The sequence below is a fragment of the Nicotiana tabacum genome, chromosome 18 (genome assembly GCF_000715075.1).
Source record: "Nicotiana tabacum cultivar K326 chromosome 18, ASM71507v2, whole genome shotgun sequence".
NCBI classification, from domain to species: Eukaryota; Viridiplantae; Streptophyta; class Magnoliopsida; order Solanales; family Solanaceae; genus Nicotiana; species Nicotiana tabacum.
In genome coordinates, this window is record NC_134097.1 from 58,258,645 (window position 1) to 58,284,361 (window position 25,717).

Below are 25,717 nucleotides of genomic sequence, written 5' to 3' on the forward strand. Positions count from 1 at the left end.
AAATGAAATCAATATTTCATCGTTCATCTCTCCACTCTTTCTGATTGTTGTTATTTTTCTCTTTTATTTTTCTTCTTTCAGTTCTAATAATGTGGCTTTAAATAACATGACATGCTTGCGGACTTCATGCCCAGATTCAAACACACTGTCTAACTGTGAAATAATGAACCAAGAACTGGAATATGATGAAGAAGAGGCTTTTAGGGAAATAAATCGAGAATTAAAACAATTTGAGAATAAACCTAAGCGGAACTTAAATGATACTGAGCCGGACAATTTGGGTAGTTCCGAAGAAGTCAGGGAAACCAAGATAAGCATTCGCAGAGATGAGAAAACCCAGGACGCATTGATCCAACTCTTGTTTGAATTCAAAGATGTGTTTTCTTGGTCATAGGATGACATGCCAGGGCTGAGTGTCGATTTGGTGGTTCACAAATTGCCAACTTATCCCCGATTATCCCCCTGTTCAGCAAAAGCAAAGAAAGTTTAAAACTGATATCAGTGACAAGATTAAAGAAGAGGTCACAAAATAGTTGAAAACGGGGGTTATCCGAGTAGTTTGGTACACCACATGGTTAGCCAATGTCGTTCCAGTGACAAAGAAAGACGGGAAAACCCAAGTGTGTGTGGATTATAGAGATCTGAACAAAGGAAGTCCTAAGGACAACTTCCCTTTGCCGAATATTCATATCATTGTTGATAACTGCGCAAACATGAGATACAGTCTTTTGTGGATTGTTATGCAGGATATCACCAGGTGCTGATGGATGAAGAAGATGCAGAAAAGAAAGCTTTCACCATACCTTGGGGCACATACTGTTACAGGGTCATGCCATTTGGTCTGAAGAACACCGAGGCAACTTATATGAGAGCCATGACTGCCATTTTACATGACATGATACTCCAAGAAATTGAGGTGTATGTGGACGACGCGATCATCAAGTCCAGGACCCAAGATGATCATGTTCGGGATTTGAGAAAATTCTTTGAGTGGCAACACAAATATGATTTGAAGTTAAACCCAGTCAAATGTGCATTTAGGGTCCCCTCTGGCAAACTCTTGGGATTCATAGTCAGTCGGAGGGGCATCGAGCTAGATCCAACAAAGATAAAGTCTATTCGGGATTTGCCTCCTCCGAGAACCAAGAAGGATGTGATGAGCTTATTAGGCAGATTGAACTACATAAGCCGATTCATTGCTCAGTTGACATCCATGTGTGAACCCATATTCAAGTTGTTGAAGAAATATGCGGCAATCAAATGGACATACGAATGTCAAGAAGCTTTTGACAAAATCAAAGAATATCTGTCGAATCCGCTAGTCTTGGTCCCACCTGAGCTAGGGAGGCCTCTATTCTTGTATCTGACAGTCTTGGAAAATTCTTTCGGCTGTGTCCTCAGCAACATGATGTGACCGGAAAGAGAGAGCAGGCCATTTACTATCTGAGCAAGAAGTTTACCAGTTATGAAGCCAAGTACACTTTATTGGAAAGAACTTGTTGCGCCTTAACTTGGGTTGCTCAGAAGCTGATGCATTATCTGCAAGCCTACACCACTTACCTCATAACCAGGTTGGATCCTTTAAAATATATATTCCAGAAGTCAATGCCCACTGGGAGGTTAGCAAAGTGGCAGATCCTGCTCACTGAATTTGACATAGTCTACGTCACTCGCATGATAATGAAAGCCCAGGCGTTAGCAGATCACTTGTCCGAAAACCCGGTTGATGATGAATACCAACCTTTGAGCACCTACTTCCCAGATGAATAGGTAAACTCGGTAGAGGCAATATCCGAAGATACCAATGCTTGGAAAATGTTCTTTGATGAAGCGATAAACACAAAAGGTGTTAAAATTGGAGCAATTTTGATCTCACCCACTGGTCAGCATTATCCAACCACAACCCGACTTCGATTTTTCTGCATAAATAATACTACCGAGTATGAAGCCTGCATTATGGGTATGAACATGGCAATTGACCAAGATGTCAAGGAATTGATAATCATGGGAGATTCGGATCTGATTATCAGACAAGCTCAAGGAGAATGGGAGACCCGAGATGTCAAACTTATTCCCTACAGGCAACATCTGGAAGATCTTAGCAGCCGATTCAAATCAATAGAGTTCAGGTACACCCCCCATTGTCATAATGAACTAGCTGATGCACTTGCCACTTTAGCTTCGATGCTGCCGTACTCAGGCAATGCTCACATTGATCCCTTGGAAATCCAAATCCGGGAAAGGCATGGGTACTGCAATACGGTTGAGGCAAAACCAAATATTCAGCCATGGTATCATGACATCAAAAGATTTCTGAAAACTAAAGAATACCCCAAGCAAGCCAGTGGAGACCAAAAGAGAATCATTAGACGACACACAAGTGGTTTTTTCTTGAGCGGTGATGTCTTGTACAAAAGGACTCCGGATCTCAACTTGTTAAGATGAGTTGACGCCGAAGAAGCTGGAAGGATCATGTATGAAGTACACACAGGAGTTTGCGGGCCCCACATGAACGTGTATGTTTTAGAAAAGAAAATCCTTCGAGCGGGCTATTACTGGATGACTATGGAAAAGGACTGCTTCAATTTCGTCCGGAAATGTCATCAATGTCAGGTGCACAGTGATCTGATTCATGTGCCGCCTACAGAACTACATCCCATGTTAGCACCTTGGCCATTTGTTGCCTTGGTCATGGACGTCATTTGGCCGATTGAGCCAAAAGCTTCAAATGGACACAGATTCATATTGGTCGCTATCGACTACTTCACAAAGTGGGTGGAAGCAATTACTCTCAAATCTATCACCAAGAAAGCTGTAGTGGACTTCGTGCATTCCAACCTCATCTGCCGTTTTGGTATTCCTGCAACCATTATTACGGATAATGCTACAAATTTGAATAGTCATTTGATGAGGGAGATATGCGAACAATTCAAGATAACGCATCAGAACTCTACTCCTTATCGTCCCAAAGACAATGGTGCCGTTGAAGCAGCAAACAAGAACATCAAAAAGATTTTGATAAAGATGATTCAAAGTTCCAGGCAGTGGCATGAAAAGTCGCCTTTTGCATTGTTGGGGTATCGCACTACTGTGCTCAGGTCGGTCAGAGCAACCCCGTACCTTTTGGTTTATGGCACTGAAGCCGTGATACCCGCGGAAGTTCAAATCCCTTCTCTCCGAATCATTGTTGAAGCTGAAATTGAAGACAGTGAGTGGGTCAAAACCCGTTTGGAACAGTTAACCATAATCGATTAAAAGCGAATGACCGCAGTCTGCCACGGGCAGTTGTACCATTAAAGAATGGCTCGTGCCTACAACAAGAAAGTGCGGCCTAGAAACTTTGAAGTGGGGCAACTCGTCTTAAGGCATATTCTTCCTCATCATCAGGAAGCAAAAGGAAAATTTGCTCCTAACTAGAAAGGCCCATACATCATCAGAAAATCGTTGCCAAAAAGGGCATTATATTTGGGAGACATTGAAGGAAATGACCCTGAAACAGCTGTGAATGCAGATGCAGTCAAAATGTATTATGTCTAATCGTTCTGCAGCAATAGCATTGTCCGATTGGTATGACGAGGGCTTTCATTCTCGCTACCCCAAACACTCCAATCTTTTTCTAACTCTTTGAGCCGGTTACCTTTCTTTCATTACCCTCTTTGGAACTCGAAGGCGCTTGTAAAAATATGATGAAAACAAAAACAAAAACAAAAACAAAATATTTTCCCTGAACTACATTCGACTTGATTCCGAAAGGATACGTAGTCAGCCTCTCTCTGGGGTTCAGTCACACCAAAACAAAAATCCAATTTCCCCCAAAAAGTGAAACTGGGGCAGATGTTATAATAGTTCGGCGTCGATACCGCCTGAATAGTTCCAAAGTTGTAATTTGATCCAAATTCTTTCTGCCTAAACCTTGTTCAAGTCCTTCCGATAAATCGGTGAAAGGTTTTCCAAATCGGAGAATGCAACCGCTTGGATTCGATACAATCAAGATGAGAGAAATAAAATGAGAGAGTCTTATTGGTGAAAACCCACGGGCACTATAAGTCGACGGTGAGTAGAGAAACTGAAAAACGAGAGAGTCTTGTTAGTGAAAACTCGTAAAGAGCATTATAAGGCGATGGTGAGAAGAGAAATAAGAGAGGTCGATTGGCAAAAACCCGCAAAGGGCGTCGTTGATCGAAAAGAAGAAACCCCTCACCACCATCGGTATTGAAAGCGTCCTGGCAAGGTTTCTCGTTTTTAAAACACGGGTCGCAATGAGTTTATGAGAAGTTGGATGGTTGTGCAGATCAGGCATCTAGTCCAAGAAACATGTCATGTCCATTGAATTCTGCATGCACTCCAGATGAATCCTTTCCTCCCAGAAAGGGACACTCTTAAATTTATTTTTTTGTCCTTTGTTTACTTTTCTTTGAATCCCTTTCGGTCGAACTCTGTTTCTGAAACTAATACAAAGAAAAAGTGGCAAGATTGGTTTTACAGGTTTCTTCTTAATAAAAGTCAAGTACAAAGAAAATTGCCCAGCCTCACCGGGTGCATCAAGTCGATCCCGACTGGCCATGATGGCCGATGCTCCGAATCAGAATTATTGAAAATAAAAAGAAATCCAAAGTCAAATGCCCATAAAGGCAGAATAAGATGAAAAGGCCAAAGCCTCACACGGGTGAGCCATCATGTGAAATTCTAGTAGAAGCCAAGTTACCTAGTTTTAGAAGAGAAGTCAGTCTCTAGAAAACCAGCAAGCAGTAAAAGATTTCAGCAAAAGGGTTGGGCCGAGATCAAGTGATCAAAGCAATCAAGGCCCAAACTGACAAATTGTTCTTTGATTTGAAAACAGGTGCAATCCAAAATAACCTCGCAAGGAGCAGGTACAATAAAAGCAGGGCACATATAGACCAAATTGTCATGCAGTAGAAACTAACCCAAAAGGGGAAGTTCCTCTCATACTCTCCATGCATTCTCTTGAATAAAGCATTAAGAGTAAAATGAAAAGAAGAAGAAGAAGAAGAATCCCAAAATCATGGTAGCATAGGGTCTCCAATCTCTAGCTGTGTCCTTTATAACATAGGGTCTTATTCTCTAGTTGTCCCCAGCATAACCCGATGACCTCCCTGGCATAACCGGAGGACCTTTTTCTTTTTCCAGCATAACCCGATAACCTCCCCGGCATAACCCGATGATCTTTTTCTTTTTCCGGCATAACACGATGACCTTTTCTTTTTCCGGCATAATCGGATGACCTCCCCGGCATAACCCGAGGACTTTTTCTTTTCCGACATAACCCGATGACCTCCCCGGCATAACCCGAGGACCTTTTTCTTTTTCCGGCATAACCGAATGACCTCCCCGGCATAACCTGAGGACCTTTTTCTTTTTTCGGCATAACCCGATGACCTCCCCGGCATAACCCGAGGACCTTTTCCTTTTTCCGGCATAACTCGATGACCTCCCCGGCATAACCCGAGGACCCTTTCTCTTCCCCAGCATAACCCGAGGACCTTTTTTTTCCGACATAACCTGATGACCTCTCCGGCATAACCCGAGGACCTTTTCCTTTTTCCGGCATAACCCGATGACCTCCCCGGCATAACCCGAGGACCTTTTATCTTCCCCGACATAACCCGAGGACCTTCTTATTTTCCGGCATAACCCAAGGACCCTTTCTTTTTCGGCATAACCCGATGACCTCCTCGGCATAAACCGAGGACCTTTTCCTTATTCCGGCATAACTCGATGACTTCCCCGTCATAACCCGAGGACCTTTTCTTTTCTGGCATAACCCGGTCATCTTTCTAGCATAACCTGGAAATCTTCCTAGTTTAGGGCTTTACTCCCTACTCCCAAGGATACACAATCTTGATTTTTATTGCTTTCAATAGAGAAAAGTTTAGATTTTAGTTACAAATAACTCGCGAAATTTTCCTAGTAAAACTGAGGCAGAAAAATTTCGTTTGTTTGTTTATTTTGGTGTCTGAGTAGGTTGTACCTCGAGGCACAGGGTTCGAGACAACCAAAAGAATGAGTCTCAATCCAAAATAAAGAAAAGAAGAAAAAGAGCAAAAAGAAATGAACTCAAAGTGCTTGAAGTAGAGAAGGATGCAGACTATTCAAGATATGATTGAAGTCGCAAGCTCCGCATATCCCGCCTTGATCCAAAGTTGAAGAAAGAACCAACACCTACAGCTGACAAGCATCAAGATTCAGATCGGAGTCCACATCAAGAACCAGCTAAGACTCAAGATCAAGCTTCAAGAGATTTATAGATAGGAATCTTGTAACTCTTAGTTGATAGGCTTAGCTAGTTTAGCTTTTTATTTTCCATTTTGGTGTAATAAGGAGCTCAGCAAGTAGCAGCAGCATCAACAGTGAAATCACAGCTTCCTGGTAGTCCTAGCTACCAAAACTTCCAGAACTACACTGACCTGATTCCTTTATAGCCAAGGATATGTAGGCAACTTTTGAAGCAAGGTTCAGTCAGGCTCTTTTCAAAAATGCTTCTTATGGAGTGTCTAACGGGCAAAAATCCCTCATGATTGCTCATTTATCTTTGACCGAAAACCTTTCGTGTCTCCAAGCAAAGAGGGGCAGCTGTGAGCACGTGATTTTTGCTTTACATGAATTACTCCTACAAAATTCCAAAAATTAGATTTTTCCTTTTAATTATTTGTTATTTTAGGAATTATTGTAGAATTTTCCTGATTGTTTGCATTTTGTGTGCATGTTTAATTTTATTTTAATTCACAAAAAATATTAAAAAAATGTGTTGAATTTTCATTTAGGACTTAATTTTAAATTTTTCTTGATTAATTAGTAAATTAGTGTTTTACAAAAAATAACTCATTTTTGCATTTAATTTTGAGTTTTGAATTTTGGTAGTTTTTCTTTTAATTTGGTATTTAATTATTTGTGGTAGTTGTTATTTAGAGTTAATTAATTTAATTTGGTAGGATAATTTGTATTAGGAATTTATTTAGATTCTATTTTTAATTTTAAAAAAAGAAAAAGAGTTTCTAAAATAAATGGAAAAAAAAGAAGTGAAAAGAATCAGATTTTTGGGCTAATTTCATTAAATCTCAAGCCCAATTGATTTATTCCCCATTAACCCGTCCAAACCCGGTCAAAATCAGCCCATGCTCGCGATTTTTACCCGGTCCAATCCCACTCAAAACCAAATGACCCCGTTTTTGTGGTCCCAAATTTGAGCCGTTTGATCTCGTTCAAATCAACGGCTGGGAATTGGTTACATGACAATATAAAACTGTCTGAAGGTTGACCCCCCCAAACTCGTTTCTCTTAATTCTTCATCATCAGAGATTCGAACACAAACCCTAGCACCGCCTCATTTTCCACCGTATCCGCCCGGCGGTGCCACCCCCAAATGACCCTAAATCCACACCACAGAACCCCCTTCACCTCCTCTTCCCCAATCCCTAACTCCTTTCCCTCTAATCACCACAGAACTTCTCGAATCTCAAATCACAGCTCGAACCCTAAAATTCCAACACCCCAAATCGGCGAGACTATTTGAAGATTTGAGATTGAAATAGACTTTATTCGCGTGTTTTCATACGAGAACACAAGATTAAAGTCTATTCCAGTCAGAAATCGAAGATTTCCTTTGAAAGTTTTCAAGATTTCATTCGTTTGGTTTTAGATACTTTCAGCTTCTCTTCCTCTTCTTGCATGTGTTTCTTTTTATTCGTTTAAATTCATTTTTTTCATCTTTTTCTGCCTCCTCTGTTCTTCTTTGTTATGCGTTCGTTTTAATTTTTATTCTGTTGCATAATTAGATTAATAACCAAGTATAGTTTACTTTTGTTTTGTTTTTTTTTGTATAAAATTAATTAATTCATTTCCTTTTTCTTTTGGTTTTGGGTTTCATCTTAAAGGTTTCTGGTTTCTTTTAGCCCGTTCAATTATGATTTTGGGATTATGGCTCAAATTGGGTTTTGAAAATCAGAAAGCCCAAAAGGGGATTCAACCTGAGTTATACAGACCTATAACAAATTGATTTGGGCCTGTTTGACCCATGTTCTGTCTGGCTTCAGGGGTAATAACAGGGTGTTTAAGGGGTAATTTGGGGATTTAAGCTAGGGAATATATCTGTTAACTGAATAGGAAGCTTCCTAGAAGGTGCCTTTAGGACTAGATTGAAAATCTTATTTTTAAGCTAAGGGTATTTGAGCAAAAATAAAAATATCAAAATGTTTAAAGTGCAAATCTGAATCCCTTTTATGCTGCCCTAAGACTTGCCTATAAAGACATTTTTTCTTCTTTAGCAAGTCAGATTTTAGAGACATAAAATACTGAAAAATTTGAAACGACTGGAGCCTGGGGAAAAACCCTGAAAAAGCATTGAAATCCCTGCATTTCTTTGTTACAAGCTACCAAAATTCTGTTTGTTTTGGGTTTCTGATTCTCTTCTTTAGCTAAAACCCTTGAAAATTCCATAGTTATACTTATGGTTTGAGAAATGGCTTGAGCTTTGGTTTGAAGTTGGGTTTTGAGTTGTTGTTCCTCCACTGTTCTATCGACTGTTTTGAGCTGTTTCTACTGTTTCATTGACTGAATCTGGGCTCTGTTCTACTTCTACTGGTTACTGTTTCTTCACTTTTTTGTTTCCCTTTTATTTCCAGGTATTTCCTTCAATCCATGAATGGAAATGAATTTTATTATGGCTGTTATGTGAAGCCATGTAGTTCAAGTTGAAGAAATTGATAATTGTCACTTCTCTGTTGCATTACCAGCTTTTAAGTTTGTTATATTTAGTTTTATCTTTCTTCTAGCCAAGCTCTCTCATGTGTAGCCAATCATGTCATCAAATGCTACATGTTTATCTTAAGATTTAAGTATGGGTTTGTTTGAGTGTAATCGACTTAGAAATATCTTGGATTTTATGTAATATGTGCTAATTGAATCAGTAGTCAGATTTTTTGCATTCAACCATGCTAAATAGTACTATGTAGACTGCCTTTGAATTCTGTTTACCTTGTGTTTCAGTTAAATTATTATCAGCATGTTTGTAGGGCACAAATGACCCTTTACCTCATGGATGATTTCCAAGCTAATAGTTGGCAGATCTAGGCAGTACTTCCTTTTGAAATCCATGTTCTATGGTTTATGTTTGAATGTTAGGTGTTTAAAATCATGGTCACATAATATCAATCTCTCTAGGATTTATGAGTTTAATTGAGGTTCAAGTCCTCACGCTTTGGTTGTAAAATAGTTTGAGCTTTTAAATGAAAGTGGCATACGGTGCAATTGGTGTCATTAGAGTAATTACATTCAAGAAATAATTTCTTTTAAAATGGCGTTCTGGCTTAGTGATTGTTTCACCCTTTACTCTGTTGCGTTATTTGGTTAAAATCTGATATGGATCAGTCTGTAGTTCTAAAGCCCAATGTATGCTGTTTTGTGCTATTGAAGGGACTCGATCCTTAGTCCCAGCTTTGGGATGATGGTATGTCCTCAGAGTTGGGTTCCCTTTTGGGCTTAGCTTAAGCTATTGTGGAATCAGCCACTTGGTAGCCTTGTAATTTTCGATAGGCTATTGGGCTTCACTTCAAGCCCAGGCTTTGAATAGATTGGACTTCGTTTAATATTGGTCCGTCTATTTAAGTGAATCAAGTCCTGGTTTTAGTTTAGAATAATTATAGTTCCTTTAAATCGTCCTTAATTAATTAGTTGGGCTTTTAAAAGCAGATTGGAGGCATGCCATATTAGGTAAGACATAGTTTATGGCCCTCCAAGGTTTAGTTCAAGTTCCCTTTAAAAAATTGGAATCGAGGTGTGCCGTGCCAAACAAAATCTCAAAATGCATGGCCCTCGCATAATTAGTATTTTAATCCTTAGAAATCGAGGCGTGCCATTTAGATGAATTTTCCATGGCCATCGCTAATGTGAAAGAGCGTAGTTGCTTTAGACGCGCTATTTAAAAGTTACTCTCCTAAACTCGGGTGTGCATTTATGTGACCCAAATCCAAACCTCAACAACGTTAGATAAATGTGTTGTGGACCGCGGGTGCATTTATGTGACGTGGTTCAAGACGTGTTTTAGATGACGTTGAATCTTTCCTAAAAAAATAATTAATTAAAAGCGGTTATAAAGCTAAAAATGCACAATAGGTTAAAACATGTAGTAAATCAGATAATATGCCAATTATTAATAGTTTAAGCGACCGTGCTAGAACCACGGAACCCGAAAATACCTAACACCTTCTCCCGGGTTAACAGAATTTCTTATCCAGAATTTCTAGTTCGCAGACTTATAAAGTAAAGTCGAAATTTCCTCGATTTGGGATTTTAAAATAAACTGGTGACTTGGGACACCAAATAAACTATCCCAAGTGGCGACTCTGATAATTTAAATAAATAATCCCATTTTGTATAATGTCACTTTAATTGGAAAAACTCCCTTATATCGCCCTCGGGTGGTAAAAAGGAGGTGTGACATTGACTAGAGTTCAAACATATGGATTTCACAATCCTTAACAACTTGTTTAATAAGCCAGATACAAGTTTCTCTAAGAAATTGGAGTTGAGTATAGCTGAAGTGAGAAACTTGGGTTAGACATTTAGAAGTGTTTAGACCAAGATCTGTACGATGTTGAATGAGACACACACACTAATATCAAGTGAGAACATCGTAGCACGTGTTTCATACCACGTGTGCAATCGACCATTGAGATAATGGAAGAATGGATCCCTGCTTCTTCATTTTGTGAGATCCCGAAATGGTTACATTAACTTTTAATGGAAATACCCTTTGACCTTTTACTGTCTCTTGAAGTACCTATCAGTATTACTACTTTAGCATGTCAGTAATAGCCATGAGGGATTCGGCAATACAGTGCATGTCTAGGAAAGCAAATGATTTGGAATTAATAGATTCGAGTAGAAAGGGAAGACAACTAAAATAAGTATTTAACTTATATTCACAAGTCGAGCATTACAGTTACCATGAGGGTATCAAGCGTAATTATGGGTACGATGTTATAAACATGAACTTGATTTCAACTCTTTCGAGGATGAAGGATCAGATAACTAGCTATTGGAGTAGCAAATGATAGTCTAGGATATTGCGAGCAACAAGATCCTCATGTTATTACTGAATCCTTTCCGCATGTGATTGGATTTCTACGTAGAACTTTTGTACAACCTTAATGGCTTTGGATTATTATAGCTCTTGAGACTCGCAGATCGCACAAACTATGTCTCTATGAAAACCTGTGTTGTCAGTATGATACTTGCTTGGGTCTAGCCCACCATGAGCGAAGTGGGAGATGTTGGAGTATTGGGTTTGGGTCGCTCCATGTGGGTTGATCCGACCCGGTTAGATAGAAAAAGTAAAAGAAGTTAGATGGGAGTCACAATACCAAAAAACTACAACATAGAAGCAGTACGCTTAAATGAGGAATTAGATTCCACAACTTGGTAACTTCTCTTTATGAGGAATTAGATTCCACAACTTGGTAACTTCTCTTTCAACCGTCTTCTTCCTTTTCTTCTTCAACAGAGAACAAATACTCTGTGATTTTTCCATCAAAAACACACAAGAGAGGAAAGACAACTTGTTTGTGGATATAAACTTCCTTTCCTAGTGAATTGAAGTTTGACTTAAGAACAACTTTTTGATGGTGAGTTCAACGATTCTTTCGTTGTATATAAAAAGGTACACAACTTATTGTTCTCGCCCCTCGGTTTAATCTAACAAGAATGATACAAAGTAAAACGGAAGTGAGAAACCAAATTATTACGATCAAGTGCATAAGATGAGCACAAGATAAATAGGGCACAGCAAAGAATGTTCAAATATAATAATTAACAACATGAACCATCCTGATCTCTCTGATGCATGTGATAAACCTAAAAATTGAATACACAGTGCCCGTATTTTTCGTCTCTACCCATCATGTAGTGTCCGATTTCATCCTGCAAAACAGCAAAAGCTACGTCTTAATCATAAAATACCCTTTTGCCAAAATTGGTGGTAATCCAAGTACTTAGAAGGAAAGAAAAAGAAAACTTAATGCCTGCAGTTTCTCATGCAGTGGCAGATTGTCATAGTAATAATATAATCCACTTTGCTAATAAGTAGTATTATATTGGCATGACGTTTGTGAAGGTACAGATTAAGCTGTTAGCTACATTAGTAATTTTGTGTACATATATGCTTGATAATCTGTGAGAATAACCAGTTATTAAGTGAAAAGGGAAATTATATCAAACACTTGAAGAAAGCAAACTTTGAGACGTACGCTGCAAATTCCTCGTCTGGTGATCAAAAAGTTCTCACCCAACATTTCTTTAAACCATTCATCAGAGAATATATGGATTATAGAGCATCTAAGAGAAGCTGGTACTCTGTTATCATCATTGTCATCATTATGATCGAAGACATCAGCTTCTGGCTCTGTTACAAACGAAAACAGAAGTTGAATATCAGATAAAAAGTGCACGAATGTCTCACCTATGGACAGAGAAAATGAGTATCTACTTTTATATAACCTGCTTCAGATAGCTAAATATTTAATTAGACTTGTTTTGGTGATCACATAGAATTGATACAATGACACTAAGGTATAAATTCACATGGTTTCCGCTTTCAAATCTCATCTGCTTTAAATTAGAAGGCATGTACAAAAATACATCCTGAGTACCGAAAGACAGCAATAATGGTAGAGCAATACTTACTGGAAGATCATCTAGCTTACCTACTGGATCTGGAATTGGTAAATTTCTCCGCAAGCCGTCGATCCCAGCAATAATTATACAGGCAAGACCAAGGTGTGGGTTTGCAGATCGATCAAATGTTTTAATTTCAAAATTGGTTACTACGCCATCTGGAGCTCCAGGAGGGCAACAAGCTCTTATAGTTAACTCTTTGCATTCCACCCCCCAGCAAAGGTATGATGAATTCCACGACTTAGGCATTAAGCGCTCATAACTGTACATAATTAACATATAAAATTCATTAAAATAAAGAGACTATAATTTTCAATTATCTCTACCCAGTTAAGTCCAATCGCACAAACACAATTATCTTCTTTGTCATTTAATTTATTTTTTAGGAAATATGTAGAGCATAATAATCCAAGAAATCCAAAGGAAAGATGGAAAGGGAATTTGATTTGAGATCAAAATATTCTTTTGATGTACTCGTGTGGGGGCCAAAAGCACGAGGTAAAGAGAAATATCCATTAACCATACATATAATGATGATGATGATGAAGGTCTGACAAAGAGGTAAAATAGGCTTTTCAAAGAGTCTTTGGTCTGCTTTTCGATGCACTATACCACCCAAACCTACCCATCAAGGTGTCTTCGTTTACAAGGGTAAAGTTTTGTGACTTTGCTGTTATATAGTGGGGAAAAGTTTAGTTACCATTTGACAAAAATAACTATGTGACATTATTGTTATAGTGGGTAGAATTTAGTAACTTATTGTGATAAGAGAGAGTTTTGTGACTAGCAATAGTGAGTAAAATTCAATGACTTGCATGAAAATAAACCTACAACGGGATATTTCTATCAGATAAATCTGCTCATATTGAACAATTGGCACTCTAGAAGAAGTGTATGCCAATGATCAACATATTTAAAGGAAGCAGTACATTAAGAGTAACAGAGAATATGCTTACCTGTTTTCAATAGGCATTGTAAATAAACATATGGAACGAAGATGATCTAACACCCCAGCCATGAACGATTCTCCAATCTTGGTCATCCCATACCGATTTGGTTCAATAGATGCCATAGAAACGTTTTCCCCATTCTTAGACAAACTGATGTGCAAATGTGATCCAGAGCCAACATCGTCTTTTGAATATTCATCATACCAGGGATAGACATTATCGTAATAATACCTAGACAGTAAAGTAAAGAAACATCAATTATAACTTGAATTGACCTTTCATCTTATCAATGTTAATGACATTGATAAGAAACAACGGAAGAAATTGCACAAGTGTACGCAGAATATGTTAATGATTCTGAGCATAAGGGTTCAATCTAATAAAGATGAAAAAAATATCCAGATAAACAAGTAAAAAGAAAAATGCACATGAAAATGCTGTGGTAAAATCTGCTACCAACCTTGGCATAAAACTTGCTAGCAGCCCATGTTTCCTTGCAATTCCTTTGATGATTTCATGTGTAATTATTAAGTTATTAGCTGCTCTATGACAATCTGTGTATTCCAGGACAATTTCGAACTGGCCTTTCCCAGCTTCTGAATGTAGCTGCATACTAAAAGGAGGAAACATCAAATGGGGCAGTATAGTAGGCCACACTGTAAAATATATGAGCTATCTTGTTCTCATTCTAGGTAAAAGTGAAAATTATGTAGAGATTGTTGATGGTGTTCATAAAGAAATGATCCACGTAAACCATAACAGCAAATAGACGAGTTATTCTTTTAGGTAAAGACTATCCATGGTCAACAGTAAATTAGTATAAATGGATCAGACTTTCTCTAGTTCTTCTTTGCAAGGTTCAACCAGGATTACACAACACAGATAGTTACAAGTCATATTCTTCGACCGAAAATTACTTTCTTGTCTATTCCAAATTAAGACACATTTTGACTCGGCACAGACAAAACAAAATACTTTTGAAACTCGTAGTCTTTAAAGCATAGAGGGTAAAATATTTGTGTGGCAGTAAAACCTTCTCATTAAGAGTAAATAGAAAACTTAAAGTTAAATTGTTTCCAAATATATAAATGTGTCATTCTTTTTCGAACAGATGAATAAGAAAAATGTGTCACATAAATTGAAACAGAAGGCGTACTAATTAAAGAACTAAAAAAATGCAAGAGTGTGAAAATATGGTGACAAAATATATGAGCTAAGAAAAAAAATTCTTGTCTTTATAACCAGAGGAGGCTCAACAATACTTGAGGCCCAAAGCCAAAGTTTAATTGGAGACCCTTAAATAATAATTTTAATAGATATTTTTATTTATGATCTACAGTAATTTTTCACTTTTTAAAATGCAAAGTAGTTAATTATTTTTCTTTGTTTAATTAATATTATTTGATCTACACACACACACACACACACACACACACACACATATATATATATATATATATATACACACACACACACACACACACACATATATTGTTACACCCCATATTTTCGTAAGTGAAAGTACGCCATAAGTAAATTGATGGAAGCTCCAAAATGAGATATTAGGAACGGAGGAGGAACTTCGCTTTTGGATTTCGCTAAAGCTTTTGAGCTGCTGATTGCGAACTCTAGCTTTCCGAAAAGGGAGGAGCATTTGGTTACATTCCAAAGTACAGGGACAAAGACTCAAATTGACTACCTCTTCCTCAGGAGGTGTGATAGAGGGTTGTGTAAGGATTGCAAGGTGATCCCGGGGGAGATCCTCGCGACACAACATAGGCTCTTGGTGATGGACGTTGGTATCATGATAAAGAGGAAGAAGAGGTCTATTCGAGGACAACCGAGGATCAGGTGGGGAGCCTTGACAAAGGATAAAGCTCAGGAGTTGGAGGGGAGGTTATCGGCTATGGGAGCTTGGAGGAGTAGTGGGGACGTGGCCGCTATGTGGACGACGATGGCGAACTATATAAGGGAGGTGGCGAGAGAGGTATTAGGGATCTCGAGGAGTTACTCTAACGGGCACAAAGGTGACTGGTGGTGAAATGAAGTGGTCCAAGATAAAGTGAAAGCGAAGAAGGCTGCGTACTTGAAGTTAGTAGGGAGCACAAGAGAGAAAGAGAGGAGAGCGAACAGAGAGAGGTATAAAGTAGCTAGGAAGGAGGCGAAGTTGGCAGTCACAGAGGCTAAGACTACAACGTTTGGTCGTCTGTACGAGGAATTGGGGGACAAAGGCGGGGATAAGAAGTTATTCCAGCTGGCCAAGGTGAGGAAGGCTTGGGATCTGGACCAAGTGAGGTACATCAGAGACGAGGACGGTAGAGTATTGATGGGAGAGGCACAGATTAAGCGAGATGGCGGACTTACTTTCATAAACTTCTGAATGAAGAAGGGGACAAGGATATTGTGCTAGGTGAATTGGGGCATTTTGAGAGTCTCCGAGATTTTGGGTAACTGTAGACGCATCGAGTTTGAGGAGGTCGTGGGGGCTATGCGTAAAATGAGCAGGGGCAAAGCAACCGGGCCAGAGGAAATTTTAACAATAACGTCATACATGCAAAAAGTATGATACTGGTCAATGTACTTCTACATATATTCTTATCCTTGAATTCAACTTTCGTTTTCCGAAACTAGGGAATATCCTTTTAAATTTGTGTGAAAATAATTTTCAGTATATTTATGTTTTGCAAATATAATAAATAAAGCACAAGGACAAACATCCTAAATATTAGACTATATATACTGCAATATATTTTCTTGCACAAACAACTGTATGTTGCACCTTCAAGAGGGATATCAAGATCGACAACAAGAATTCTGGTTAAGGTAGAGCAACCAAAGCAATAGGAGAAAACATACACAAAACAAAATCCACAAAGAAGTGTCCGTTAAGATACCATCATATTAAATACTTTTAAACTATAATACATTATTATCTAACTAACATGACAAAATTGATCATTTGTGCAAGTTTTGATGATGTTCTTTATTTTAAATTCATGTATTATGCTAATGTAATAATCTTTTTCGGCATTTAGATGATTGTTATATTATTAAACATAAAATTTCTCTCAGTGGTTAAATTTTATTGTTCCTTCATATAAATAATATTTAAATCATCACGTGCCATTATTAACGTGCAACGCACATTCGTAGATACTAGTTATTATAAAAGCACGAATGTTTTACACTAACACATTATTTTATTTGGTAATAATGATAATATGAGTTGAGCTTAAAAGAAGAAATGAGAATTCGTATCGTCAACCCCAATTTGTTTGGAACTAGGGCGTAATAGCAGTAGTTGTATGTTTCAAAGCAAGCAAGTGGTACATATGAGTCCATTTGTCAAGCTCAAGTAATATAATATCCTCAGACAAGTGATATTAGTTATGTGACATATAAAACAAAATTCCTCGTCATTTCGTAAATGAAAATTGCAAAATTCAACTAGCAATGAAAAATAGATTTTTCGCACTTTTTTCCCGGTATTTATAACATTGCTTCGTCATAAATGTCTTCTAAACGCAAGAATAATTCGGTAATGAACGTTAATTGTTGCGGAAGATCGTGGGTTAACTAACACACAATCACACACAAAGCAAATAGAGAAGAAAAAACAACACAAGGATATAACGAGGTTCGGCTTAGCCTAATCCCCGAGGCAGAAGCAGAGAGAGTTTTCCACTATGAATGAGAAGAAAAACACAATACAATCTATAGAATCTCAAACTACAACCCCTATATATAGATCCCAAATAGTCTCAAACCTACGAAAGAAAGGTTTTCCAATTTGACAAGGACAACAGATTTTCCTTTCCCAAATCTATTAGGACAATGAGTTTTCCCAAACCTATAGGGATTATGGGTTTCCTAAAAAATACAAGGAAATAATTCAAGCCACCAATAACAAATTTTCCCCTTTGGCTTGAATTCTCATCAAGAGGAACAACATCTCTCTACCTTGTCCTTAGCCCTCGCAAGGGCTCTACCCATTTTCACACACATCAACCAAGTCTAGGTAACGCCTAAACTTGTTAAGAGACTCAATCTCCTCAGTTATAGCACTAATCTCATCGAGTTGGTTCTGTACTCGGAATAACTTCTGGATAGCTATAACACTCAAACTCATTAACGGTTTCGGCAACTGCCAAAGCAAATCCCACAGGATTCGTATATCCAAGAAGATTCTCATCAACCTCGTTTGCAAACCTTTGCAGTCGATTGATCACTCTCTTCTCTCTGCTTGTTGCAATGTTATATGGTTGATGTTGCACATGTGCATTAATATTATCATTTTGATCAATATTTTGCACCTCATCCACTTCCTTTACTTTAGAATTACTGGGCTAGGCTAGTAGAGATTCAATTTCTAGCTCTAAGCGCTCACTGACACCACGATCTGTTTCTGCAATTGCCTTTTCCCTCTGACTGTCCAGTGAGGCAGATTCATTGAATGTTACACCCCTATTGATAATTAGCTCTGGAGTATTTTGATCTGTGCACCACAACCTATAATCTTTCACTCCAGTTGCATACCCTAGAAATATGCACTTCGTTGCTCTCGACTCAAGTTTTCCACCCCTCACACGAGCATAAGCAGGACAACCAAATATCCTTAAATTTGAATAATCAGCAGGCGAATAGGACTATACCTCAAAAGGACTTTTGAACTCAATAGTGTTAGATGGAGATCTGTTGACCAAATAACAAGTTGTATTGGTTGTTTCAGCCCAAAAATCCTTGCCAATACATGAGTGTGAAAGCATGCTCCGTGCCCTATCACAAAGCGTTCTGTTCATACATTCTGCAACACCATTATGTTGTGTTGTTCCGACACAAGTGAGGTGTCTCACTATGCCCTCTCTTTAGCGAACTCATAATTGCAAAATTCCAACCTATTGTCAGTTCGAAAACGCTTCACTTTTCTTTCATCTGCCTCTCAACCATCGTCTTTCATTTAACAAATGTCGGAAATGCCTCATCTTTTATTTTGAGAAAATACACCCACACCATCCTTGAGTAATCATCAATCAAAGTCATAAAATACATGGCACCACTCTTGGAGGGAACTCTGTTTGGACCCCACAAGTCTGAATGTATATAATCTAACTTGTCCCTAGTCATGTGCTCGGCTTCTTGCTGAACTTTACCCTTGTCTGTTTATCAAACACACAATGCTCACAAAAATACAAAACTTGATTTTTGTACCCGTTCAACAAATTCTGCTTACTCAACAAAGACAATCCCTTATCACTCATATGACCAAGTCGCAAGTGCCACAACTGAGACAGATTCATATCACTTTTCCCAGAAGCTACAGCACTTTCCTCTTCAACTATACTGGTCTGAAGATGATACTATTTAGAATGCAGTTTACTCTTCATGAGTACCATAGAGCCTTTACACACTTTAAGTATTCTATTTTCGGAGTGAAACTTACACCCTTGATCATCTAATGTCGAAAGAGAAATCAAATTTTTCTTTATCAGAGGAATATGCCAACACTCAATGTTTCTGACAATTCCATAGAACGTTCCCAAACTAATGTTACCAATCCCCTCTACTGGTAATGGATTATCATCTCCCATGTAGACAATCTCACTCATTTGCTTGTAAGTTGCAAACTAATTCTTGTGTGGACACATGTAGAAAGTAGCACAAGAATCAAGAACCCAAGAATTTTGCCCATGACTAGAACACACATCACAGACTTCCCCTACATAGTCACAATCATCAGAAGTATTGCTCTCTATTTCCTCCTTCCCTCTTTTCTCTTTTAGCTTGGGACAATCTCTCTTGTATTGACCTTACTCCCCCACTCATAACAATTATGCTTCGTTGCTCTAGACTTCGATCTGGCGGTGGACTTTTTCCTGTTAAAGTCTTTTTGTTGTGTTCTTCCTCTACTCACAAGGTTCTCGCCCTCAATTCTGCTGTCTAGAAAGCTCTTTTTCAACTCTTTAGATTTTAGCGCATTACTAACATCTTCCAATGAAATATTGTCTTTCCCATATAACAGCGTATCAGCAAAAGTATCATAAGACGGTGGTAAAGAACATAACACAATCAAGGCTTGATCCTCGCTCTCAATTTTGATATCCACGTTCTTCAGGTCCATTATAATTGAATCAAACTCATCAAGGTGAGTTTTAACGGGTGTACCTTCATTCATACGGAGATTGTATAATCTCTTTTTCAGGTAGAGACGGTTTGTCAGCGATTTCTTAGAATACAGATCTTCCAGCTTCTTCCATGTCGTTGCTCTAGAAGTTTCTTCAGCAATTTCCCGAAGAATGCTATCTGTAAGCTCATGAAGATTGCACTCAAATCCCTCTCCTTCAGGTTTGCCTTCTCTATCTCTTTCATCTCTTCAGGAAAATCCTCATCAATTGCCTTCCATAACCCTTGTAACACCAGGGACGATTTCATCCTAATCTTCCATAGACTGAAACTGGAACCCCGTCAAATTTCTCTACTTTGTATTTCGTTGAAGATGATGAAGACATCTTAGCCCTAGATTATATGTAGAAACTCGAACCTTGCTCTGACACCAATTGTTACAGAAGATCGTGGGTTAACTAGTGCACAATCACATACAAAACAAATAGAGAAGAAAAACAACACAAGGATTTAACGAGGTTCGGCTAAGCCTAATCTCCGGGGCAAGAGCAGAGAGAGTTTTCCACTATGAATGAGAAGAAAAGCACAATACAATCTATAGACTCCCCAACTACAACCCCTAAATATAGATCCCAAATAGTCTCAAACTTATAAGAGAAAGGTTTCTCGATTAGACAAGGACAATAGTTTTTCCTTTCCAAAATCTATTAGGACAATGAGTTTTCCCAAATCTATAGGGATTATGGGTTTTCTAAAAAAATACAAGGAAATAATTTTAAGTCACAAATAACAAATATTACTGAAAACAAAGAATAATCTCGTAAGGTCCCTCGTACCTACTGCAAAGCTTTACTTTGAGTAAAAGGAAAACATGTACTAGTAGTTTGTTCTGTTGGTCCGTTGCATGAAGTCCTTATTTAGGTATACTCTTTTAGTATGCAGTCATTTTTCCATGGAACTATAAAGAAAAGTACTGTAAAATATAGTAATAGTTGTAGCACTCTAAAAGTTCCTAATATAGTTTGCAGTTCTCTATATAAAATCAATTTCGCAAACTAAGAATCAAGGAAATGCAAACTAACCTGCTCGACAATAATATTCAAGGACTGCAATGAAACGAAAACCTCTTCAAGAACTGATGATGCAACATCTATTGCTGCTGTAGAGCAGTAAGAGGACCTGTCAATTGCGGCCCATGTTTCTTTTCCATCCCTGTAGTATTTCTTTTCACGTTTAGTGTTAAAAGTTATAATAAGAAACTCCAAACACATCATATATCATAGAAGGGAAACTCCAAAAACAAAATATAAGAGGGAACTTCCCTGACATACTTTATTACACTCTTCAAAAGGTAAAATTCAACTTCAATCCCTACATTCATGACCTGAAAATATAGATATGCATTAGATCAATAATATCTTTCAGCTCCTGTACAAAAGATCTTAAAACATACCAAGCCAAATTCATCTTCTAAAATTGTTGAAAATCTACGAAGCACATCCCTCGGACAGTACTGCCATGCTTTACCAGGTTCAGTTAACATGTCAACCAAAACCATTTCTTGGTTTCTTGCCCTGTATCAAAAGGTGCACATAAACATGCATGATTGCATATGTGTAAACTCTGGAATAGTATCAGTCCAAGTTATAGAGAAACTTGATAAGTTAATTGAACAGTTGCCAAGCCAAGGTCCATATCTTCTCGTTGACAAGACAAAACAATGAAATAATTAGACATGAGTTTGTCCACAACTTCAAACTATTCAACTAAAAATTATTTAGTTTGATGCTATATTCTGCCCATTTCCTAGTTTGATGCCATATTCTGCCCATTTCCTATAAGTTGTCAAAGTAGCCGTATATCACATAGTATAATGAGAATTTAAAAACCTTCATCAATAGAGCGCTCTCTCTCTCTCTCTCTCTCTCTCTCTTTCACACACACACACAAAACCAAAAATACCTAAAAAGAGATCACATTTATTTTATTTATGAATTGATAGGTTGTTAACCCTGATTTAGCGTCAGTTAATTGGTCATTTGGAAATAAGTTTATAGTTGTTGGCTCGAAAGTTAAAGGGATGGCTTAATTCGCAACCTGTTTTCCTAACATTAGATGTTTAGAGAAAATTATGCACAAGTTGCTTCGAGATTTTAGAACTTTCATGATAAATGTCTCTTAAGTTGTTTTCGTGTTCGTTTAGACTTATCAGTGTGCTTATTGTGTTAGCGTGATTAAGGTCGGGTAGTTGCAACTTATCTTATTACTTATTAGCCTTTAGTATATCGTAGGTTACTGTGGTTGTGGGGGAAGATGGTGGATTAAGGACATGTCCTCGGGTAGGTAAGGGAGTGGGGCAGAGGGAAGGAGGTGGGTTAGGGGCCAAGGGTGGTAAGGGGAATAAGGGAGCTATTAGGTTGAGAATTGGATCTTGGAACATAGGAACTTTAACAGGGAAGTCTATAGAATTAGCTAAGATTCTTCAGAAGAGAAAGATTAATATAGCTTGTGTTTAGGAGACTAGGTGGGTAGGGTCTAAGGCGCGGGAGGTGGACGGGTTTAAACTGTGGCACTCAGCAGGTAAGAGGGGTAAGAACGGAGTAGGCATCTTGGTGGACAAGGATCTCAGGGAGCTAGCGGTAGAGGTTGGGCAGGTGAATGATAGGCTGATGGCTATTAAATTAGTAGTTGAAGGGCGTACTTTGAATGTTATAAGCGCTTACGCGCCCCAAGTGGGCCTGGATGAGGAGGTTAAAAGGCGCTTTTGGGAAGGTTTGGATGGGGTGTGCGTGGTATTCCGCCCATTGAAAGGATATTCACAGGAGAGGATTTTAATGGGTATATTGGGAGGTCTGTTGGGGGCTATGATGAGGTGCATGGCGGCTCTGGCTTTGGGGTCAGAGACGGAGGAGGTAAGTCGTTGTTGGATTTTGCTAAGGCGTTTAATTTGGTGATAGCAAACTCGAGTTTTCAAAAGAGGGAAGAGCACTTGGTTACCTTCAAGAGCACGGCAGCCAAGACCCAAATCGACTATCTCCTTCTCCGGAGGTGTGGTAAAGGTCTATGTACTGATTGTAAGGTTATTCTGAGTGAGAACCTCACGACGCAGCATAAGATTTTAGTGATGGACTTAGACATCATGCTAAAGAGGAAGAAGTGGGTTGGGTGTGGTCGACCGAAGATCAGGTGGGGAGCTCTAACTAAGGACAAGGCCCAGGAGTTGCAAGAGAAATTGTTGGTTATAGGGGCTTAGGGGAGTAGTGGGGAAGCGAGTAGTATATTGACGAGGATGGCAGATTGCATTAGGGAGGCCGCGAGAGAGGTGTTAAGGGTCTCTAAAGGTTACGCTAGAAGCCACAAAGGAGACTGGTGGTGGAATGAGGAGGTCCAAAGAAAAGTAAAAACCAAGAAAGTAGCATATTTAAAGTTAGTAGAGAGCACGAACGAGGAGGAGAAGGGTATAAGAAGGCTAAGAAGGAGGCGAAGTTAGCGGTCATGGAGGCTAAGACTGCAGTGTTTGCTCGTTTGTACGAAGAACTGTGGGACAAAGGCGGGGGCATAAAGTTGTTTCGGCTGGCTAAGGAGGGGGAGAGGAAGGCGAGGGATCTGGACCAAGTGAGGTACATCAAAGATGAGGACGCCCGAGTTTTAATGGAGGAGGCATAGATCAAGCGAAGGTGGCACACTTACTTCTATGAACTGCTAAATGAAGAGGGGGATATGAGCATTGTGATGGTCGATTTGGAGAACTCTGAGAGCCAGTGTGATCTTAGATACTGTAGGCGCTTTAGTTTCGAGGAGGTCGCAGGGGCGGTACGTAAGATAAGCAGGGGCAAAGCGACTGGTCCAAAAGATATCTAGTTGAATTCTGCAAGTATGCGAATAGGGCTGGATTGGAGTGGCTAACTGGATTATTTAACTCTATTTTTAGGAAGAAGAAGATTCCCGAGGATTGGAGGTGGAGTACGATGATCTCGTTGTACAAAAACAAAGGAGATATCCAAAATTGCAATAATTATAGAGGTATCAAGTTGCTTAGTTACACAATAAAAGTGTGGGAAAGGGTGGTAGAAGCGAGGGTTAAAAGTCTATTTTGAGAACCAATTCGGTTTCATGCTGGGGAGTTCGACTATGGACGCCATCCATCTTGTTGGGAGGATGGTGGAACAGTACAGGGATAGGAAGAAAGATTTGCATATAGTGTTTATTGACCTAGAGAAAGCGTACGACAAGGTACCTGGGGAGGTCCTTTAGAGATGCTTGGAGGTTAGAGGTGTTCCTAGGAATGTATGATGGAGCTAAGACTCGGGTGGGGATAGTGGGAGGAGACTCGGAACATTTTCCGATTGGGATGGGTTACATCAAGGATCTGCGCTCAGCCCGTTCTTATTTACTTTGGCGATGGATACTTGACACGTCATATCCAAGGGGAGGTGCCATGGATACTTGTGACTCACTCTTCGTCTTTACATGTATTACAAATACAGGTATGGATCCCGCACCTCAGTAGTGAGTTGAGATATTGAGCAGTTACAGTCAGAGTATTCTAATGAGTACTACCTTGTCTGTTGGAGCCTTAATTTATTCCAACATATTGTTTCTATTACAATTTTCTGCTGAGTTCTAAAGGATAACCCTAGTGTTTGCTCCATGAACTCATTGAAGTGTCTTCATTATGTTGGGATTTTCTATTTGAAGTTTAAGCCAGTATAGTAGAATTTTGAGACTGATTTTATTGCTTTTAGCTATCTGAAAACCTTGTGGTTACAAACATTATTGATGCATTTATGAATTATTTGAATGGAGTTTGGTACATTGATACAAATTTGAAGATGTCTTTTGATTTCAGGTCAAAATGTCTAATTCAGTAAATGCATGTGAAAACAACAACCTTGAAGACCATGGAGAAAATGGTGTGGATAACAGGTTTACTAGGCGAGTCTAAATCACCTAGTACCAGTCACGGCCCTAGTTTGAGTGTTGATTAGCATGATTTCAGCTGATTTGATTATATTTTAGAGATCTGATTTTATTTAATTTGATTTGACAGCTAGATTGATTGTATAGATTTATTTTATTTCCTTAATTAGTATTAGGGGCTTTGTATAAATTCACTTGCTCATGGGATGTAAACAAACACAGAAATACAAGAAGCCTTTTCTTCTTCTCAAAAATCTATAGTTGCTCAAGGGGAGTCTAGATTAGTTTGTCGAGTTCGTCAATCTCTTTATAGTCTCAAGCAGTCTCCCAAGGCATGGTTTGGCCGTTTTCGAACGTTGTCTAACAATTTGGAATGACCCGAACAAATTCTATAGGCATTTATCTAATGACAAATGTATCTTTCTAATTGTTTATGTTGATGATATTGTTATCACAGGTGATGATCATGAAGGTATTGCCAACTTAAGTAGCATCTTTCAAGTCAATTTCAAACTAAGGATTTGGGCATACTAAAATATTTTCTAGGCGTTGAGGTGGCACAATTTGGCAACGACATTGTCATCTCACAAAGGAAGTATGCCTTAGATATTTTGGAAGACATTGACATGTTGAACTGCAAACCTACGGAGACTCTATGGATCCAAATACTAAACTTGTTTCAGGATAAGGGGAGCCTCTAAAAGATCCAGCTAGATATCAGAGACTTGTTCGCAAACTCAACTATGTTATGATTCACAACACCTGACATCTCATTTGTTGTGAGTGTGGTTAGTCGGTTTCTCCCGTCACCTTGTGATAGTCTTTGGAATGCAATAATTCGCCTCCTAATATATGTCAAAGGTTCTCCGGGATAAGGTTTATTGAGTGAAAACAAGGGGCATACACACATTGTTGTGTATTCTATGCAAATTGAGCAAGTTCTTCCTCTAATAGACGGTCCACTTCAGGTTATTGTATTTTAATTGGATGCAATCTAATATCCAAGAAAAGTGAAAAGCAAGATGTGGTGGCTAGGTCAA

At 38.7% G+C, this 25,717-nt stretch overlaps 4 protein-coding genes across 4 annotated transcripts; 2 read left to right on the forward strand and 2 right to left on the reverse strand.

The window, feature by feature from the left end:
* The first annotated feature begins 1,968 nt into the window (after positions 1-1,968).
* On the forward strand, positions 1,969-8,712 carry LOC142172515 (uncharacterized). Its single transcript, XM_075236147.1, has 2 exons — positions 1,969-2,291; positions 8,640-8,712. The coding sequence occupies exons 1-2, from the start codon at positions 1,969-1,971 to the stop codon at positions 8,710-8,712; spliced, it is 396 nt and encodes a 131-aa protein (XP_075092248.1).
* A 2,932-nt stretch (positions 8,713-11,644) lies between these two features.
* Positions 11,645-13,042, reverse strand: LOC107761408 (uncharacterized). Its single transcript, XM_016579636.2, has 3 exons — positions 12,717-13,042; positions 12,261-12,415; positions 11,645-11,934 (listed from the first exon to the last, which is right to left on the reverse strand). Exons 1-3 carry the CDS (start codon positions 12,964-12,966, stop codon positions 11,869-11,871), a joined length of 471 nt encoding a protein of 156 aa, XP_016435122.1. The 5' UTR covers positions 12,967-13,042; the 3' UTR covers positions 11,645-11,868.
* A 491-nt stretch (positions 13,043-13,533) lies between these two features.
* Positions 13,534-21,378, reverse strand: LOC107761407 (uncharacterized). Its single transcript, XM_016579635.2, has 6 exons — positions 21,211-21,378; positions 21,089-21,141; positions 20,840-20,969; positions 14,098-14,243; positions 13,644-13,868; positions 13,534-13,543 (listed from the first exon to the last, which is right to left on the reverse strand). The coding sequence occupies exons 1-6, from the start codon at positions 21,313-21,315 to the stop codon at positions 13,534-13,536; spliced, it is 669 nt and encodes a 222-aa protein (XP_016435121.1). The 5' UTR covers positions 21,316-21,378.
* A 1,048-nt stretch (positions 21,379-22,426) lies between these two features.
* LOC107761406 (uncharacterized) lies at positions 22,427-23,010 on the forward strand. The gene is made up of 2 exons (XM_075236148.1): positions 22,427-22,607; positions 22,715-23,010. The coding sequence occupies exons 1-2, from the start codon at positions 22,427-22,429 to the stop codon at positions 23,008-23,010; spliced, it is 477 nt and encodes a 158-aa protein (XP_075092249.1).
* The last annotated feature ends 2,707 nt before the right edge of the window (positions 23,011-25,717 follow it).